The 21,437-nt window shown below is 37.0% G+C and overlaps 1 protein-coding gene across 3 annotated transcripts in view; it reads left to right on the top strand.

Moving 5' to 3' along the window:
* The window catches only part of LOC107744428 (major facilitator superfamily domain-containing protein 3-like), a 24,010-nt gene extending 3,050 nt beyond the window's left edge, over nt 1-20,960 (top strand). For all 3 annotated transcript variants that reach the window (XM_016558073.1, XM_016558074.1, XM_016558072.1), the window contains exons 3-6: nt 6,189-6,336; nt 12,602-12,702; nt 15,816-15,925; nt 20,655-20,960. In XM_016558073.1, the coding sequence (XP_016413559.1) occupies nt 6,189-6,336; nt 12,602-12,702; nt 15,816-15,925; nt 20,655-20,858 (563 nt within the window). In that variant the 3' untranslated portion in view covers nt 20,859-20,960. The remainder of the gene's footprint in view (nt 1-6,188; nt 6,337-12,601; nt 12,703-15,815; nt 15,926-20,654) is intronic.
* Nucleotides 20,961-21,437: the final 477 nt, after the last annotated feature.

The following is a 21,437-nucleotide window of genomic DNA, read 5'->3' on the forward strand; positions in this document are numbered from 1 at the left end:
TAGCATCTCGCTCAAAAATGACCAAAGAGTTTATATATTTTCCTATTTAAAACTTGACTCTTCTGTAGTTACATCGTGTATTAAGACCGACGGAAATGTGGGTCCATGGGTGCAGCAGGCGCAATGATATTACGCAGCGCCTGAAAATAGTCCCCAGCTAGCGAGATGCTAACGGTCTAATCAGATTCAATGATCTATGCTAAACTACAGCTAAAAGTGCTACCGCCAGACCCGGAGATTGGCTGAATGGATTTGAAAACGGTAAAACTCAACTGTTTAACTCTAGGGGAGTTGGAAAATGAGCCTATTTTCAAAAATAGTGGAGTGTTCCTTTAAAGTACATTTACATTTCTCTCTAATTTGCTGAATAAGTTGAAACACGCCTATTGTAGAGTACTGAACTGACTATATTCATACAGTAAAAAAAAAAAATGAAGTGTCATTTCTACATCACCAGACAGAACAGCAAAATTAATAAATTCATAATGCAGGTTTTTCCAAAAATGTATAACTTTCCCTCTGCCCCACTATTCTGATTGTACAAATAAATGAGTCACTTTCTTTATTAAAATGTGTAATTCTTTTAAATTTATTATTATTTTTAAAATATTATGTGTGTTCGTGTACAGAATATATTTAAATATATATAATAAAAAATGTAAATGTTAAAAATTATTTCTGTGCTCTGACAACTATAAGCAAGTGTACAGTAATTCCTTATGTTATTTACCAGGAAAGTGTCATTTTTATACAATATCACAATAGTGAGGGGATGGGAAAATTATAAATGTTTGTACATGTTCCCCTCCAGTTATTTCATTCATTACCATGACTGACCATGAACTTGAAACAAAGTCATGGTAGTGTGTTATTTGTCCACAAGATGACAGTCTTGGCCTTTTCCATGCTTACTGTCATCTTATTCTCAATGGCTCTGAAGCCTCTAAACATCAGGAAATTATACACAGTTTGGTTACCCAGTTCAGTTCAGAATGTCTGTACTGATATTGAAATCTTTAATTTAACTTTGCACCAGCGTTTGACGCCTTATGTTATTTACCAGGAAAGTGTCATTTTTATACAATATCACAATAGTGAGGTGATGTGAAAATTATAAATGTTTGTACATTTTCTCCTCCAGTTATTTCATTCATTACCATGACTGACCATGAACTTGAAACAAAGTCATGGTAGTGTGTTGTTTGTCCACAAGATGGCAGTCTTGGCCTTTTCCATGCTTACTGTCATCTTATTCTCAATGGCTCTGAAGCCTCTAAACATCAGGAAATTATACACAGTTTGGTTACCCAGTTCAGTTCAGAATGTCTGTACTGATATTGAAATCTTTAATTTAACTTTGCACCAGCGTTTGACCACAAACCTACCTTCTGTGACATGATCTGAATCAGGAATATATACATACATAGCAGCTAATAAATCACTTTCAATGAGCTGAATATTGTGTTTGGCACCAGAAGGGGATTATGTCTGGATTAGAGTCTCTTTGTGTCTGTGGTATTTTCATTGAAAACTGAATTTAGAAATATGTGCTGCACTGCTTATGTCAGTGTATTTAGTTTGTGCTTCATTTGAGTGTAATATTTTGTTCGGAACAATTTAATCAGAAAACCAAGCTTTGTGTGTTATGTGTATGTGTCTCTGGCAAAGAGAGAGAGGTGGCACTGTAATCGGATGAGCTTCAGCAGACAGGACAAGCGGTAGCCCCCCTCTTAATCTGTTTTATAAGGTTTCTCCCCCGATCATCCTCATAATCACTATTAAACAGCACTTCGGATGACACAAACTAGTTTACTAATGCACTAACATCTTAAAAGTGTACACTGCAAAACATAATTTTCTTAAACAGTATTTGTGTCTTACTTTTCAGTAAAGATATATACATTTTTTTAAAAATAATATTCATTTACTTGAAACTAATTTGCATAAGATATTAGAACTTGTTTCAGAGAATATGTCCTGTATTCAGTTTATTTTTATTTTTCCATTGACAAAAAAACTAAGTTAACATTAAACATTTTTGCATAAATCTAACAATACTTTGTGCAGTTTATGCTTAAAGCCAAAAACAACAAAAAACTATTTGCCAGTGGGATATGAGAATAAACGTTCAAGAAGAATTCACAATTTATTATCTAGAAAAAAGTCTAGTAAATATTTTATGCTGTTTTGTTTCTCATTTACATTTACTTAAGTAAGTTTTTTTAGGAGAGTGTACTTTTTCTGAAAAACAAAAGAAATGTATTGATTTTGCTGTGTTTATCAATAAATATTAATACAAAACAATAAAATCACTTTAAAACTATTAACGCACGGTTATAGTGAATATAGAATATTTAGTCCGTGCTTAGAATCCACCATGCCTTTATATGGTCGTTTTTACTTTTATTGCTTGTTTTATGTTTTCATAAATATTACATAGGAATTCACAAACTAAAGTTCCCTGTTATTTACTACAGTTTTAATACAAGGTTTATTGTATTGTAGAATAATGTGTCCTTCTAAGATGACAAATTAATCACAACGTTGTTGCATGCCATCTAGTGCCTATATTGCATCACAGGTTGTTACCAAAATGTGTTAGATATAGGTTCTCTCAGCCCAAGCGTTGATAAAGGGTGATGGGGGGACAGTGGTGGGATGGAGGGGGATGGGATTGGGCCAGACGTGGAGCTTCCCTGGGAAGAGTCCAGCTGGAGGCGGGAGTGTTCTTGTGGGGGTTAAAGTTGGATTCTCTATAGGAGTAGAAACTAGAAAGCCACTTTTGCTCTGTCTCACTGTCTTTCACTCTTCTTCTCCAACTGTATATACATAACACACACTCATACACACATGTATATCGCCTGATGCTGCCCTCCCTCTGTCCCGCACAGCAGGGGCCAGGGAATGGAGGGGTATGCGGGGGGGATGGAGGGGTGACGCGAGCAGGAGGCTAATATTTTCCAGAGGGAACGCAGAGGACTGCAGGGAGGATGAATTAATGAACACCCACCACATGGTCAACTATGCGAGAGAGAGAGGGAGAGAGAGAGAGAGAGATGGTGGGGTGCAGGGGGCATCGGGTATGACGAGAAAACACGTGAGTTGAGAGTGATGGAGAACACAGAATTCCAAGAAAGAAGATGAGTAAAGTATGTGATGTCTTTTAGTTGACCTACATTGTTTCCCCATTGTCTGGACCATTGTGTAACTCGGGTGTGAACATTAAAAAGCATTCTGTTTAGATATGTGAGCTTACAGTACATCACACTTTGAATAGGATGCATCTCCTTTCCATATCCATACCACTGTATCTTCGCTCGCATTCACATAGTTAACGGTGCAAGTGATAGTTCTCGATGCTTTTGTTTCGTCCAAACAATTATGTCATTGTGTCCTAGAATGTAAAGGGAATAACCTAGACCTTTGCGGATTCTAGCCTCAGAGGTCCGTAGAGACTTGGTATGGGGCTTGTCGTTGGTTGAGGAGCATTTACAATGGAGTTGTGTGACCTGCTCAAGTATACACAGATGCAGATACACACGGCATAGTGACTTACATGAACTGGGAGGGGCCCAGGTTCCTCAGGCTGTTCCCATGCTGAAGACTCGGGGACTTTGAGATGTATTGCAGTGCTGGTTTTAGTCAGCATCTCTAACACTTTTGAAGTTTAGTTGAGGTGGTGTTTCATTGAATTGCATCCTCATATTGCTCCAAAGCTGTATGGCTTTCTATTTTCTGTGGAACACAAAACATGAATATTTGGAGAATATCCTGGATGTTCTTTTTAATGCAATAAAAACAAATGAGGACTGGAGATATCAAGCTTTAAAATGATTTTTTTTTTTAAAGTAGTCCATTTGATTTATCCACTGTATTGTGCAGACTGAAATGTAAATCTTTATTCACTGAAATTCTTCGTTGAGAACTTTGGTGTTCATGAGAATGGCGTTATTTAGAGTTTATTTAGAGTTAGATATTTCCAGTGAATCAGTTTATCCCATTTACAAAACAATTTGTTCATGGATCAGGCTGATTCTCAAATTCAGCTCACTGACAGTTAACACCCTACTGGAAGGGAAGGTCTCAGTAAATCACTTACATTTTAGTCTGTCCATCACACCAAACTATTATAAATCATGTGAGCTACTGATAATTTATGGTGCTTGTGCTTCCTTTTTGAGAATTGAAAGCTCCTGTCCTCATTCATTGTAATTGCATGTAAATAATTGGTATATTCATTTTGGCTTCACAGAAAAAATAATGTCATACAGTTTGGAACAACAGGAGAATGAGTATGAGATGGTTTTCGTTTTAGTTTGAACTATTCTTTTTTAGTAATTCCTAACAGAATTTCATTTTTTTTAGGAATTGCAATGGCAGTAACTTAAAATGAGTTTCAAATCTTGCATCCGGTGAACTTCTCAATCACTACCACACAATTCTAGTGTAGTTCATTACCTATTCGCTGTCATAATCGTTTCATCTCATCCTGAATCTGTTGTCCATTTTTGTCTTCATCTGTTCCCCATTATCTATCGTTGTTAACCGTGGTGAACTGATACAGCATCTCTCTCTCTCTCTCTCTCTCTCTCTCTCTCACTCCCCCCTTTCTCCTCCCAGTGCCTCCCCTTTTCTGCTTTCCTCCACTGTGTTTTTGTGGATGTCTAATGAAATCCCATGTGAAATGGACAATTGTTGCTCTGAGATTATTTATAGACATAAATAAGCAGCCTTGTTGTTTGTTTTCCATCCCTGCTTAAAAAATAATTAGTTTGAAGCAGCGTAGAAGAAAAAACAGACTGAGGCAGAACGCTGAAGCGCATGTCTAGCTGCGCATATGAGACGATCAGCAGCATCTGAGCTGTTCAGTGATAATTTTTGGTGTTTTGTATACATTTACACTTCCATGCTGACACTATGTACACTATTTTTTCTGCAGTGTTCCCTTTACATACATTTTCAACGGTATTTATTGTGGTATTTTAGAGGAAATGTCCTTTTACTGTCTTTCTGTAATATAAAGGATAATTAAAAATGACATTTTTATTTTTTAAATTGTTATTTATTTAATAAATATTTAATATAACACTTAAGTGTAGTTTATAAGCCTTTGTTACTGTGATTTTAGTATGGTAATGAGTGGCCTCTGTGGTTCTACCCATGGTTTCTATGGTCTTCAAGTAAGTTATGGTTATGCTGGGGAACTGTGTCAAATTTTCTCAAGGATTAGGCTATAATTGACTATTTTGACATTAGTCAAATCAGTTTTTAATGCTCTTTGTACAAACTGCAAAGTGAAAGTGACTGGCTCGTATGTGTTCATCCTTATATAAAACAGCATCCTTATTACTTGAACGCACTGGACCTAAGTGGCATAGCTGCCTTATATGAAGAAAGGATGCGCTGAATGTGAAAAACAAGTCACATTGTTCGTTGCTGCCACCACATTACAGACTTTACAACATCCTTTACAAATTTAGTTCGACTGTCAGACTCAATCCCCCACAAAGAAAGCGATGTCAAAGCGCTCACGTGGCGCTGTCAGCAACCGTAGCAGAACTCCGACAGAAGTGTCTGATTTTTGATTTGATTTTCTGTTTTTGTTTCTCACCGGTTTCATCCCGGGGACCCCGGAAGCGCAGTTTCTTTTTGACGGCGGTCTCAGAGCTGTCAGTCAGCGGGCTGTCTCGCTGTCGAACTGAAGGCAGACTCCATAAATAATGACAATGCCGTTAAATAATACACGGCAGAGGGTTACCAAGGCCTCTGTGCACCCGCTAGCATGCAGCGACGCAGGACTCTGTGCAGTGTAGAGGCAGCATTTTCACTGGCAGCTTTTTGTCACATTTGTCTGGGTTTAAGTGACAAACGCTCAGAAAAAAAGTGACTGGAAGGCAAGGACTCAAGTGTGAAAAAACGTGGCCTCTGCTCAGGTTATCACTTTTTTCCATTCTCAGATAACAAGTGTTTTGTTTTGACTGAGTTTGTGTTGTGATCTGTGGATATTATCGGGAGTTTAACACCAGTTTTGAGAAAAGTCTGATGCAATGTGATCAGAATCCAGCACATTTTCAATAATCCGCTCAGTTTTCTTGGTCTTCTTGTTCTCTCTATCTGAAAGAGCGTTTACAATCGTTGAACTGTGTGTGTGTGTATAGTGCTGATGTAACCTTATATTTTCTGAACAGGTGAACAGGGGGCTATCACCATGTTTCCTCTCTTCCTGCTGGACCACCACATGACGGCCAGAGAGCTCGGGTTGTGGAACGGGGTGGTTGCCATGGCTTTTTCCATCTGCGGCTCATCAGTCGGGGGTTTCTTGCTCTCTCAGTACAGGTAGGGAGTGTGTTTTGTTTTTTCGGTAATAAAACGATGGTGAAACTGAGTCCGTTCTAGCTGCAACACCGTTTCCAGCCAAGTCACGCTTTGCCATTAATGTTGCAGGAATGGTGTTGGAAGACTTTGTTCTTTGGATTTCTCCTTACACCTTTTTCTATGCCCCCTCTCGCTTTATCGGTTTCTGTAGCCCACCATCTCTCTGTGAAAGAAACGCGGCCTTTTTCTTTTTCTCAGTGTTTTCTCACTATATCTCTCCACCCATCTCGGCCCCAGGCGCGAAAGAAGGAGAGAGAAAGCGATAGAGAGTGTGTGTGAGAGATAGAAAGAGAGATAGTAATGGAAGTAAACACAGCCTTTTGTGGGAGCTGAGAGTAAAACAGGCTCAGGTGTGAGCTGAAAGGCCTCCAGGATGCATAAGGTTGGACTGCTTGAATAGAGATATACTTGTTGCTGATACGTTGCCCTTGTCTACTGACCTGAGACCGGTTTTTACCAGTTATGTCTTGTAATAATTAAGATAGGAGTTTGGTTGCCTAAACCGTTCCAAGAGCAGCTGGAGTCGCTTATCTTCCTCAAGCGGTATTGACTCATAGGCCCACACACTTGTTAGTGCGCTCAGAGAAAGGCACGAGGAAGAGGATTTTGGAGAAAGACATGTGCAGTGGTTCTGTCTTTATTTCATTCCAGACTTGAGGGCAGACATCCAGTCATGTATCAGAGTTTAAAGTGAAATGATACTCTTCATACTGGACATTTGCCATTTTCTCCAGGCTGGTTTGCTTTACCTTATGGCACCATGAAACAACATGCATTTTAATGCAGTTTTATAAACCACTGGAATGCATTACATGAGCTTCTGCACTTGACGCTTACTTTGATGTATACTTTAGTTAAAATGATGTAATGTTGGTCTATTAAAAGACTAAGAGTAACGTCACCTTTTAGTCTACTGTCTCTGTGAACTACAGTTCTCTAACCATCTAAACAAGTATTAGTGAGGTGATGCAGGACCGCAGATTGATTTCATTTGGACCACAAATCATTTTTCTTTCGTTTATATATACTACTGTTCAAAAGTTTGGGGTCAGTTAGACTTTTTTTTTAATTGATCAAAAGTGACAGTAAAGACATGTAAAATGATAAAAAAGATTTGCGTTTATATTAAGCAGCACAAATATTTTCAACATTTATAATAACAAGAATGGAGTGTCTATTTACACCTGCCTTGTTGGCTATTTACACTAACTCGGCGTTGCTGATACGTTGCCCTTGTCTACTGACCTGAGACCGGTTTTTACCAGTTATGTCTTGTAATAATTAAGATAGGAGTTTGGTTGCCTAAACCGTTCCAAGAGCAGCTGGAGTCGCTTATCTTCCTCAAGCGGTATTGACTCATAGGCCCACACACTTGTTAGTGCGCTCAGAGAACGGCACAAGGAAGAGGATTTTGGAGAAAGACATGTGCAGTGGTTCTGTCTTTATTTCATTCCAGACTTGAGGGCAGACATCCAGTCATGTATCAGAGTTTAAAGTGAAATGATACTCTTCATACTGGACATTTGCCATTTTCTCCAGGCTGGTTTGCTTTACCTTATGGCACCATGAAACAACATGCATTTTAATGCAGTTTTATAAACCACTGGAATGCATTACATGAGCTTCTGCACTTGACGCTTACTTTGATGTATACTTTAGTTAAAATGATGTAATGTTGGTCTATTAAAAGACTAAGAGTAACGTCACCTTTTAGTCTACTGTCTCTGTGAACTACAGTTCTCTAACCATCTAAACAAGTATTAGTGAGGTGATGCAGGACCGCAGATTGATTTCATTTGGACCACAAATCATTTTTCTTTCGTTTATATATACTACTGTTCAAAAGTTTGGGGTCAGTTAGACTTTTTTTTTAATTGATCAAAAGTGACAGTAAAGACATGTAAAATGATAAAAAAGATTTGCGTTTATATTAAGCAGCACAAATATTTTCAACATTTATAATAACAAGAATGGAGTGTCTATTTACACCTGCCTTGTTGGCTATTTACACTAACTCGGCCCACCAGCGTGTGATTGGGCTATAGTCAACATGACAAAAGACAGTGGTCAATAAACAGCTCCAGTGGTGTAGATGGTAAAGCGTGTGCCGTAGTCTTTTTGATGCGATCGGCCCGAGTTCGAATCCACCTTTTACCAAACTTTTTTTTCCCCTCCCTTTTCAAATCTCATATCACATCAGAAAGGCATTTATTTTCAGTAACAATGAAGGAAATAATCGAAAAAGTTTAAAATAAAGTATCTGGTAGGGATAAGGTAGGTGTAGGGAGGGCTTTATTGTCCCAGTAAGGTGGTATCCATTTAATAATTTGAATTAAAATGATAATTTACACTCAATACGTTATTATTGCATACTGTTTTATAATTTACTACAATACTGAGGTGCAGATAAGTGCCACTATTTGCAATAAGTAGTATAAATAGCAGAAAATCCTGCAATCAGCTTTTTTTTAATTAATTTTTTTATAAAATGCCACCTTGCATTTTTCCCATGGCATGACACCAGAGCACCCGGCTCACCTCATCAGCTAACCTCCATTAAAGAGAAGGTCCAGAGAACTGGCACAAGACACACCTGAGCTGCTTTATTATCCCGTTAGTGTGCTGTGCACACACTCACAGGTTCATATTCTCCAACAACAGGCCGTGAAAGACCAGCAGTGTCTGGAATAATCCCATGAACAGGCTCCTTAATTTACAGTTCTCCAAATGCGAGCGGCCCGGGGGTTTGGAAAGAAGCTGAATTAAATAATTAAAACGCAGCTATCGTTTAATCTGCTCTTAAAACAGTAAACTAAACTAAGCCTAGAAGCATCACCTCAGTCCTAATTAAATTACTGTGTCTGAACTGTACAGTACATTTTTATTTTATTAAACAAGAACATTAAGTCGCAGCACCAAGGCATGACTTGGGCTGTATTTAAGAACAAATTAACAAATCAGCATACTAATTGTCTTAGGTGAAATAGTAGTATTGCTTAATGTACAATAGAGGGTGTTAGAATTTTATACACTTCTAGAAATGTATGATTTTACAATATTAAAATATGTAGGCCTGTATTTTTACGGTACTGATATTTTTAGTGGTTTCACACTTTTTCCCTGCTGGTTGTCTGAGACCATCAAAACTGTCAGTAAATTACATTGCCAAGAGCTAGTTAATCTAGTTGGAGACCTTGAATATTCTTTTTCTGCTCTGCTCCTTTAAAGGAATAGTTCACCCAAAAATTCAAATTAGCTGGAAATGTATCCATTCTCAGGCCATCCAAGATGTAGATGAGTTTTTTTTCTGCATCGAAACAGATTTACAGAGATAAGTGCTCATATTTGCAATAAGTAGTATAAATAGCAGAAAATCCTGCTATTTTAACATAGTGTAAATAGAATCTATATATTTGCCCTTAGGGCCAGATTTACTAAACAGGCAAATTAGCTTTACAATGCGCACATTAAAGAACACAGACACAGCCAGATCATTTCCATAATGACCAGCGCAATCTACCAAATTACCGGCTGCTTTAAGACATGCTTTTTTGGGCGTCAAATAATGGCGCAAATACCAGTAATTTGACGAGTGCAAATGTTAGTAAATCGCGTTGCGTGATCCATTTTAATACTCTCCTCCCATAAATTTTGCGTCTGAAAGGGAAACAAACTCCCACAAATGCATATTCAATAAGGTCAGGTGCAAAAATAACTGTGTCCAAGTCTTTTCAGCACTAATTCTTCACTGCCCGTCTTTAGTAAATCCTGACTGTACTATTTTAATGCCAAAAGACGGTTTGCGCTGGCGCAAGCTGTTAGTAAATCTGGCCCTTAGTGTAAATAGCATATTACTAAGAAAATACTGCTATTTTCACTTAGTGTAAATAGAATCCATTGCCATTTGGACTTATTGTAAATAGCCTCTATCGCTATTTACACTTAGTGCAAATAACAAGAAATATTTTTTCTTGTTATTTGCATATTTTATCTTATTATATTGCCTAACAAGAAATATTTATTGAGCAGCAAATCAGTACATTAGAATTATTTCGGAAATTAACATTTTGCATTTTACATAATAAGGTATTTTTAAAGATATTTTTTGATAAAGATAGCCTATTTCATTTTAAAGATAATTTGAATACAAACAAATTTTCTAACCCAGAATTTAATCGAGAGGTCTAGTTTCTAAATTTACGTCCGAGCAAATATCCAAACAATCACAACTTGTACTGTTTAAGCAGTGCATAAATTATTGCATAAATGTACATGCCTTCAAAATACCAGGTGAGTGGGACAGATGTGCAGTTCTAAAACGTGATAAAATCACAGAGTTAAATATCTGCTCAAATTTTCTTACCTCTCTTTCTCTCACTCTCTTTCTTTCCCTTTCTCTGTAACCTCTACCTCTCTCTCTGGTACCTTCATCTTTTTTTTCTCCTCTCTTTTGGTCTCTCTCTCCCTCTCTACGCTAAAGGCAGTGTCAGTGAATGGGGAGGAATGTAAAGTTTCACACGCAGGGGGATCGTTCATTCGACAGTCGTGCATTCAGGCCTTGCTTCCCACAGATTGGGTTTCTGCCGTTGTCTGTTCAGGGCCACTAAAAGCTAATTTGGACACTTATCCCGGCCCCATCTGAAATGCTTGAGTGGCCAAAAACTGACCCCCATACACTGATCGCCATCAGCAATCTGAGAGTACGAATCTTATCGGGCAAACTGCTCGTGTGATACGCCTGTTTTAGACTCGTTTTCGATCTCTCGCACCCTTCTCTCTCGCTCTCTGACTTGCTCGTTTTCCTCTTTAAGACTGTCTGTCTTTCTTACAGCTCTCTTTCTCTCTCCTCTCATCTGAGTGAAATATGAAAGAGTGTTATTGAGTGGATGCAGGGAGGGTGTTTGCATGAGAATGATGGCAGATTGGCTTTCTGTCTGACCGGCTGCTGTTGTTGACTGGGTTCATCTAGATCTAAAAGGCTGGTTTAAGATGACAGACGATTCCTTACTCTTCTCTTAAAGTCCAGTTGACCTTTACCCGCATCTCCTTCTCTCTTTCTCGACTCGCTTTCTCTGTCAGAGGCCTCAGAATCTACTCACATGGAAAGGACGTTTATATAAAGACACAATTTTTACAACCTTAAGGAAGAGTCAGACTAATATTCATGCAATAGTTATGCATTACTGATAAAAAATATTAGATGTGAAAAGCAACATCGTAGAAGCCGTGACTCCAGACTCTGTGTTTGACTGACAGGGCCCTCCGGGTGTTCTGATTGGAGCTGGGAGAAATTGAGGTGTGTGATGGTCACTAATTAGCGGGGGGTTAATCAGCCCGTGGCTGTGGATCTTGGCGCGCTATTGATTATGTCGTGAAGGAAGTTCCCCTGAGAGATTTTTAACTGTTAATAGAGAATCAATTAGAGGGTGTAAGCAAACGCACTGCATGTAAGCATGTGTACAGGAGTGTTTTTCTGTCTCAGTGTGGCAGTCCTGTGTGTTTGACCCTCATTAATGTCCTACAATGACTGATCTGTAAATTAATAGCCTTTAGTTTGCTGTAATAAAATATATTTTGTCTTGTTGATGTTCTATTACATTGCACTACCATTAAAAATGTTGGGGTTGGTAAGAAATAATGCTCACCAAGACTGCATTTATTTGTGCAGAAATGTATAATGTATAATTACTGTTTTGTATTTAAATATATTTTAAAATGTCATTTATTTCTGTGCTGGCAAGGCTGAATTTTCAGCAGGCATTACTCCAGTCTTCAGTGCTGATTTGGTGCTTAAAGGGGTCATATGATGCGATTTCAATTTTTCCTTTCTCTTTGGAGTGTTACAAGCTCTTGGTGCATAAAGAAGATCTGTAAAGTTGCAAAGACTAAAGTCTCAAATCCAAAGAGATATTCTTTATTATTATTATCATTGTTGAAAACTGCTTCATGTTTTTGTGGTACATTTTTTCAGAATTTTTAATAAATAGAAAATAGAAACTCATTTATACAGTAAAACAGAGTAGAAAATAGGTTTTTTTATTTGTAAAATTATAAATGTCTTTCCCTCTCACTTTGGATTCATTTAATGTGTCCCCAACAAATAATAGTATTAATTTCTTAAAACAAAATTGAACTGTGGTGTATATTACATGACATGACATGACATATTGCATATTTGTGGAGTTTGAGATAACATAACTGAACTTTCTCTCTCTTATGTCCTCAGTATTGGCATGCTAATGAGACGTGTGTTTATGATGCGGACTGTCAGCATGGTCTTCCAGAGCTCACTTCTCGTAGTGCTAGAGCCCTCGCCCTTGATGAAAGGTGAGAAATGTACATACTTGTACACACTAAAGTATACAAACATGGTATTTTACCAATATTGGTATTAGTGCAGATTTATTTTATTTTGCAATTCAATAAGGTGCTGCTCATCTTTATGCTTTAATGCATTTATTACTGCCTGTCTTGTGGGTACAGTTTGTTCGTAAGAGCCAGATAGCTCACCTGTACGTATGTATATATATATAGAAGTGAAACTGACCTGTTCTCTTCTGAGCTTTCTACTGTTCTCCTGCATTTAAGCATCCATGGTGCCGTCTCTGGTTTCCAGTGTTTTCCACTGACAGGCTAAAGTGTCCATTTCAGCACCTTGCACAGAGTAAACAGGTGTGAATAAAACTCTCAATGCTGCATTAAACAACAGCAAGTGATAAAAAGGGAGAGTATTAACATGAATGTCATTCAGACCAGTATAGAGCTCATCTCGCTATGGTGAGATCAGAATAGAAAAGTGAAAATCAAAAGTTAATGTTTGAGATTATTTAAATGATTTTCTTTTTCTAAAATTTGGTAATTTAACTATAAATAAAATCTAGATGGGTAGGATAAGACATTTGCATTTTTTTTAATGACAGAATTTAATTATCATCAAAGCTCAACATGTAAAATAGTATGTAAAATATTTTTTGCAAATAATGAGATCATCAAATAACAATGGCAAAAACTTTTGTGGTACTTACGTGACAATTGGAGAATGTTATATATATTAACATTTTATTTTTTTATATATATATATTTTTTTATAAATAATATTTATGTATGAGAAAATACTATGCAAATATAATAACATTTAAAGATTATTTCACTTTTTTTTTAATTAAAAAGGGGAAAAAATGGTCAGATTAATTGGAAATTGACAATTGTTGAGTCTGTTCACAGACAGATTCATTTCATCAGTTGCTCAAGGCTCTTTATTTGTTGCCTTAGGTGTCTGTTTTAATATAGAAACCAAGTACCAGAGGCTGATATCTAATCAAAGCCGAACTTTCAGTATTGATCCAACCTTAGATCAACGTTCTCTCTTTTCTGAAAAATTATCTTGAACTTTTATTCGATGAATCTTCTGTAAGACTCCTGTAGATCTGATTAACCGTCTTCATAGTCCTAGTGCTTGGATTCAGCACAATTCATGCACAATTTTATGCATGAGCTGTATAGAAGTGATCATACAGAAGTTATGTCAAACATACTATCTCCCGGTTCAACTTGCTTAAGTGGATTTGCGTTTCTGTTTCTGTCTGCAGAAGCCAACGCTATTTTACCTTGAGTATTCTCACGGCTCACTTTGATAAATGAATAAACCCATATTCAAACCCTCTGCCTGTTTCTCTTTTTTTCTTGTGCCGTCTCTTTCTCTCACAGGTGCTTTGAATGTTTATTTAATGAAAATGAAAAAAAGGAAACGGGGAAACTCTTGCGTTTTAGCTGTTTTACTCAGTATTTTTTGCCACTGTATTACTTCTTCCCTAGGATGTCGTGGCTTTTTAGTCAAGATGTTTTTGTCAGCGAGCTTCTGTTTGACAACTCCCTCATCTCTCTGTCTTTCTTATTCTCTCTCTCCCCGTCTCTCTTTCTGCCACTCTCCCAAACGAAACGGAACAAAGCAACTCTGTACCCCATCTAACCCCCCTTAAAAAAAAAAAGATAAAGTTCTGCAGAAAATATTTTTCAATATTGTATGAGACTGGATGCCTCAGAAGAGCTGATTTTCCTTCCTGTGGTTCCTGGATAAGTAATGGAGAAGTCTTGTTAGGCAGAACTAAACATTTCCAGTGAATAATTCAGATGGAGCTGGATGTGAAAGCTTCATGATTTTTTTTTTTTTTCGGCAAATGGGCTTCTGGTAATGATTGATTTGAGATTCATGATTTTTAGAGGCATTAATGGTAGACTGTTTGTCTCATGCTCTGGGTGGACGTTACTGTGAATTAAATAATCAGCTTCAAAAAGGCCAAAAAGACTAAGAACTAAGAACTAGATTTTAAGTGTCAATTGGGCCATCATGTAGAGTCAGATTTGTGTGTCTGTTAAGTTTAACTACTAGTCGTTTGACATGGTTCTGTCAGCATAAATAATAGTCTGGGAGAGCTCAGTTTAATAACTAGCAAGTCCTGTTTCTTCTAACATGGGTATGACAGTGTTGAGTATGAGTAAGCACACACTATAAGACAGAAGACCATCACTCTTAATACGTTTAAAAATTCTCACAATTTCTTGTTTTCTGTCGTATTGGTGCATTTTTTTCCTGTCTGTGTAAGTCTACAGAGACTCACAGTTTCTTGTTTTCCGTCATGTTGGTGCATACTTTCCGACTGTTCGCAAAATTCAGTTTTCACACAGACATATCAACAAACAACATGAAGGAAAGGCTTGTGGTCATTTTGCACTGATTTGCACAGAACAGTTAAAAAACGTAGGGAAAAAACTTGGAGATGATGTGGGCGACATTTATTTTATTTAATATTTTATTTTTATTTTTGGACTCCTTAAATTTTTATTTTTTAGTTTAGTTTAGTTTTGTTTTGGGGCTCCTGCTTCTACCTGTTTTGTTCTTTTGCTACCTTTCACAATTTTATTGCTCAGTACAGCATGCAAACATGGCGTTCAGTCATGCAAAATTTTTATTTTTTTGTTTGAAATTTGTCATAGTGTTTGTTACAAGCACGCCTTCCAGTGAGATACTTCATATGCATTTCAGTAACTGTCTGCTTTAATTTGGCTACCATATTGGACAAAAGAAAGATACATTTGGCTTTCAGAGGATTATTGGTGACCCCAGCCCATCCTTCAGGTCTTTTACACTTCCAGATTTCAGAAATGGGTAGGAAAAATAATTTTGGACCCTCTTTGAGCATTTAGAATAGTAACTTTAGACTGAGCACCAGAACATCCAGCCACAAGAGCAGCCCCTTCCCACAGACCATATTTCTCATGAACAGCTAACATGTCAAATCTTCAGTGCAATATTTCAGAGACATTGTGCATTTTTACTTGCAGTATGTAAATTCAAAGTCACAAATTCAAACTTGAAGACAAGAACACGCTGCAATGGGCAGTATTGTATTAATTTGGATTGTGTCTTCTTTCTCCCTCAGGTATGGCAGTGCTGAGTCTGAGTTTGCAGAATTTCATAGCGGGTCTCATCACCACTCTGACGTTCACCACAATGATGAACTGCACACAGAGAGCCGAGGAGAGCATACAGGTATCACACGTTACCCTCTTCAACTGACCGTAGCTCTTCACACTTCCTGACAGATCAGAGCAAACTGCTTAACGGCATCACACGTGTTCACCTAAGGTCAAAAGTGTGACAAATTTATTGTGTTTCTCTTCAGTTTCAACAGTCAAACTCTGAAGACAACAAAACATGCATCTTACAGTTTTTGATAGTTGTTGACAGGTAGAGTCTCACAACAGGTCATGAGCTGCAGAAAGCCTGAGAGTGTTTCCTGTCTGCCACATACGTGAGCACATCACAGCAGTCAAAAGCTCATTTATCTGTCAGTCAATAGCTCCACTCAGAGAACTGAGCCGTTTTCACACTCTCTTTAGCTCTACACGTCAACCCATTTCAACTCATCAATCACCTATAAAGCATATGCATCGGAAAGTATATTCACATTCATAGATTTGACTTTTTTTGTTTTAATCTTTCTTTTTTTTTTTAATTTGTCAAGATTATATCTTTGGTTGTAGAAGTAGCCCAGTGGTTAGTTCACATGCTCTGACACATTAAATGATGGTGCTCATGTGGGCAATGCAAGTTTAAGACTGATTTGTGTTATTTCCCGACCCTGTTCCCAAATCTTCTACATTTTCTTCTCAAGAAGGTCTCAACAGTAACAACTTTCACTCTTTCAGTATAACACTACCGTCCGTAAGTTTGTTGTTGGTAAGATTTATTTTAAAGATATCTGAAAGAGGTTTCTTATGCTCACTAAGGCTGCATTTATTTGATCTAAAGTGCAGTAAAACAGTAATATTGTGAAATATTATTTACAATTTAAAATAACTATTTTCTATTGTTATATTTTTTAAATTTGAGATTACTCCAAGAGTCACGTGATCCTTCAGCCTTCAGAAATTCTAATGTGTAGATATGATGCTCAAGGGACATTTCTTCTTATTTTCAATGTTGAAAACAGTTGTGCTGCTTAATATTTTTGTGGAAACAGTCAGACTTTTCCCCAGGATTTTTAAAAAACAGAAAGTAAAAATAAAAAAGAAGAGTGGGGGAGCGCGGGGCACAAAGGGTTAGTTGTAACACGCGTGGTTTGAATATTTCCACACATGCTAGCATAACAAAATTTACAGTATTTATTAGTTACCATATCAACATTATATAGAAAAAAAGTGCGCCAAAATTCAAAAATGTTTTGAAGATATCGCTGAACATTTATTTTACCATAGTAACATTTTCATTCTGGCTTGAGTAAATTTTTCATCTCAGTTTTTATTATTCATTTCAAATTAAACAAATCTGCTATCATTTAAATCTCCAATCTGTTATTTATCAGTTCAGATCGTTTTGTAATGCTTTGATAACTAGCAGAAGACACTAACCAGTTTTAAATTCCAGTTGCGCAGATGGGGCACATTGTAACACTGCGTTACAATGTGCTATTCTATGACATTAGCAATGTAATTTACACTATTTACCTAAATTAATTTTAATGAGAAACACAGGTGAATAAAAACTGACAGTCAATGTTTAATGTTCAGAAATTATTATTTCAAGACATGTAAAGCATTTTTGCTCGTTTATGTGGGCCGTCCCAAGCATGGTTGCAGTGTGTTCATTGTCAAACTCCAAAATCAGATTATTTTTAATTCTTAAAAAACGCCATTATTTTATTTGAAAAAAAGTGAACATTTGGGCGGCGTTATGCAAATCTTCCCACATAGTGACGTAGATATAGTGACGTACTCTTTGCAACTTTACAGATCTTCTTTATGCACCAAGAGCTTGTAACACTCCAAAGAGAAAGGAAAAATTGAAATCGCATCGTATGACCCCTTTAAGTTAAGTCTGTAAAACCTAAAATGTTGCTACCATATTTTTTACGGTGAAGTTCTGGCAACCACAGCTGCCGGTATTTTACCGTAAATGTCACCGATTTTTTTTTACAGTGATACGCAACTCGGTATTTCACGCAGTCTGAAACCGTCTGAAACATGTCTCTTGTGCGCGCTTTGATTTGTGCGAGAACAGCGCGTGAGTAACGAATTGAGCTCTCTTTCGTTTCTTCTTGTGGTTTAAAATTGCTTGTACATGTAAATTGGCAAATTAATCTGCGAATCACGTGCGTGCCGAACGGTGGGGTCTCATCCGTACGTATTACGGATCAACTGCGATCCGTTTAACTCCTAATATGTGATAGATCAGAGCAGTCTTTCATTTACTTATTTAACATGAAATGATCAAATTGCTACTACATATCAATCGCATACAAAAAAACAAACAGAATAATTAGAACAATAATTAACATAAATAAATAACAGTTTCTCATATCTATACACATTTTTCCCAGAACGTTCTTGCGACCCAGCAGCAATTCTTCCACGGCCCGGTAGTGGGTTGCGACCCGGTGGTTGGGGACCTCTGGTTTTAAACACCTTTTTTTTTCAACTTCATGCATCCTTGTAAAATAACATAATTTCTTTCCAAAAAATTAAAAACAAATAAAAAATCTGGTGGCCAGTCAGGCCAGCACCAGAAAGTTATGCATTTTATTTATTTAATTTTTTTAATGTGTCAGAAATATATAGTTATTTAGGAATCGTTATTTTAATGTTATTGTTTTCCTTAAAAAAAAAAAAGTTTTTAATATTTACAATAATATCTGAGAATTATACAACTGTTTATACAGCTACAGTGTTTATGACTTCCATGCTGCAAATCTACTGTATAAACAAAGATGACTTACAGTGCAAATGTTTGAAGTAGCCTAATCAATGTCTTGTGTTTTGTAAGTGCATGGGAATAAAGCAGCAGATGCATTTTGCATTTGTGCTTCTTGTAATGTATATAGTTTGCGAAACAAACCTTATGCAAGGTGCATTAGGTGTGTATCTTACGTCAGCTGCTGCTTCTGTGTCACTTTTACAGTGTAAAGACATCTTATCTGTCTATCATTAAACAGTCCATCCATACCAGCTCTATTCTTCACAACAATCAGCTCCCTATTTTGTCCCACTAATCTTGTGTTGCCTAATTTCTCTCCTTGTTAGTTCATTTGTTCATTCATTCTATTTGTTTATTTACCTGTCCCCTAGATGATAAACTGTAGTTCTCACTGTTCATAGATATCTCTCCCCTCCCATGTTCTCTCGTTTCATCCCCTCGTTCATCTTTGACATGATTGTATTGTCCTGCTTAAATGGGCCTGCGCTGCTTGCATGTGATCTTTCACTGCTCTCCCAGCTATTTGTCACTCCATCAGCTCAATACGTGCTGAATTAATGGCGCTAACGAAACTCATTAAACAATAAGAGAAGTGTATGTTTTCCCTCGGTCTCTAAGCAATTAAAAACGTCAGATTCACATTCTGAAGAAAATAACCAGGAGGAGGATTGTAAACTGTAGGTTAAATCAAATGTTCATATGACATATATAACGTAGCGAGAGCAGCTTGTGTGTGTGTTTGTGTGTGTTTGTTTTAAGGTGGTTTTAGCCGACCGAAAACCGATACTGTGAATGTTGTGCAAAGGCCCTGGAGGGAGAAACTGAACACCTTAAACAAGTTTGTAGGAATAAAGGTACTTCACTTAACTTTAGTGCTGGGGCCATGTGAAGGAATGGACTTGGCTTTGCTTTCCCAACTTGTGTGCTAAGAGTATGGAGACAGTCTCTGGCGTCCAGACAGGAGAGAGCGATTCAGACTGCTCTTTGATCCTCCTGTTGGAATTGTTTTGATGTGAGGCAAAGTTAAAAATGGATAAATAAGAATCATGTTAAAAAGTCATCAGTTGCTTTGAAAAGTAACACATGTGAAAGGTTAAAAGCAAACATTTCAGTTGTATGCATGCTCACGTCACTTATGACATCAACCTGAGTTTGATTTTTTTTCTGATCCTATGTTCTTCTCTCTATTGTTTTCTTTACTATCTCTGATTGTTCTGTCCTATGAAGACAAAAAGGGCAATGATATTTAAATTAGGGAAGCACAGTGTATATTGGTTATCGGACAATATTAGAGAAATTTGTAGCTTGTAATTTTGTATGTTTATTTGAATTTAATTTGCATATTTTATTGTGCTTGATAATTTTCCCTATTTTTATATCATCTAATGCTTACTTAAAGTTCATGTATTTGTATTTAGCTTTGATATATTTCATTTATAGTTATAAATAATTACATTTTAGTTCACGTTAAGTTACTAAGGCATTATTTTTACATTTGGAAGTTTTTCATCAAATTGTTTTATTTTATTTTTTTTATTTCAGTCAGTGAAAAAGATTTATAAGAGTTTTAGTTTAAGTTTAACAAAACGTAACATTATGTTGTGATGTCTACATTTGCTTGTATTATTTAACATTAATGATTTTTTTACATTTTCTTTTTAAATTATTTAAGCAAAATACTATGGAATTGTAATATGAGTTGAGTTCTTTATCAGCCATAGCATGAAAAATATTGGGGTTTTGGGCAGATTTTTAAAATGAGTGCGTCCTAATATAAAGATCACTTGCATAATTAAATGCAGGACCTTTGCAGGATTTGAAAATATTTCATAAATCAGTGAATGAATGGCTTGTTTCACACATGGATAACATCTGAATCTAGCCTTACAGCAAAACACATTTCCCTTTCTTCCTTTATAATTTACTGTCCCTTTTTCATTGTTCTTGAGAAAATCCCACAAATTGTCAAAAGTTAATGCTAAACGACTTTCTGTATTTCCCTCTCTCTCTCTCTGTCTATGTTCAGGCCACCCACTACAGTTTTCTGGCCACACTGGAGGTCCTTGGGAAACTGAGTTTTAGTGCCCTGGCTGGAGGTATGGTGGACACTGTGGGCTTTCCCATAGCCTTCATCCTCTTCCTCTTCCTCACCTCCAGCAGTGCCCTGCATGTGTGGAGAGCCTCAGAGACTGGCGTCCTGAAGGAGCAACTCAAAGAGCAGCCACAGTGACCAGAGTTAGCCTATGAGAGAGAGTGTATGTCTGGGTGAGAGAGAGGGAAGTCAAATCTTATGTTTCACATAAGATACTGGTGACCAAATAGCCAGTGAAATTAATATGTTGTTTTTATTTGTATTTATTTATAACTCCACCAGCATTGATGTGACAAGAGCCACACAAGCACTCTCACCGAAAGCCAGTACCTCTTAACAGCTACATTGCACCTCTACAGTAAACTAGCTTTAAAGGTACTTGCTTTTCAACAACAAGTCATCCTGAATGGCAAGTGGACTGAGCTATGGCAACACTGTGCACATGTCATCTAGTCTGCCTGAAGGACAGCAGTTAATCATTTAAACAGCAAAATGTGGTTAATCTATTACGTTTGATATAACGGACAATGACAACTGTATTCTATACAATTTTACTGGTTATAAAAGATCTATATCAGGGTCTAGTCAAGTTTGGTTTAGGTAATCACCCTAGTCATTTACACATTTCATTATATACAGCATGCATTCGCATGCCTTAGAAATGCCTTTAGTTTTTAATCTGATGCCCTCTGACACCTTAGATACAATTCCATCAGC

Source organism: Sinocyclocheilus rhinocerous, unplaced genomic scaffold, assembly GCF_001515625.1.
Source record: "Sinocyclocheilus rhinocerous isolate Xijiao unplaced genomic scaffold, SAMN03320098_v1.1 scaffold196, whole genome shotgun sequence".
Lineage (NCBI taxonomy): Eukaryota > Metazoa > Chordata > Actinopteri > Cypriniformes > Cyprinidae > Sinocyclocheilus > Sinocyclocheilus rhinocerous.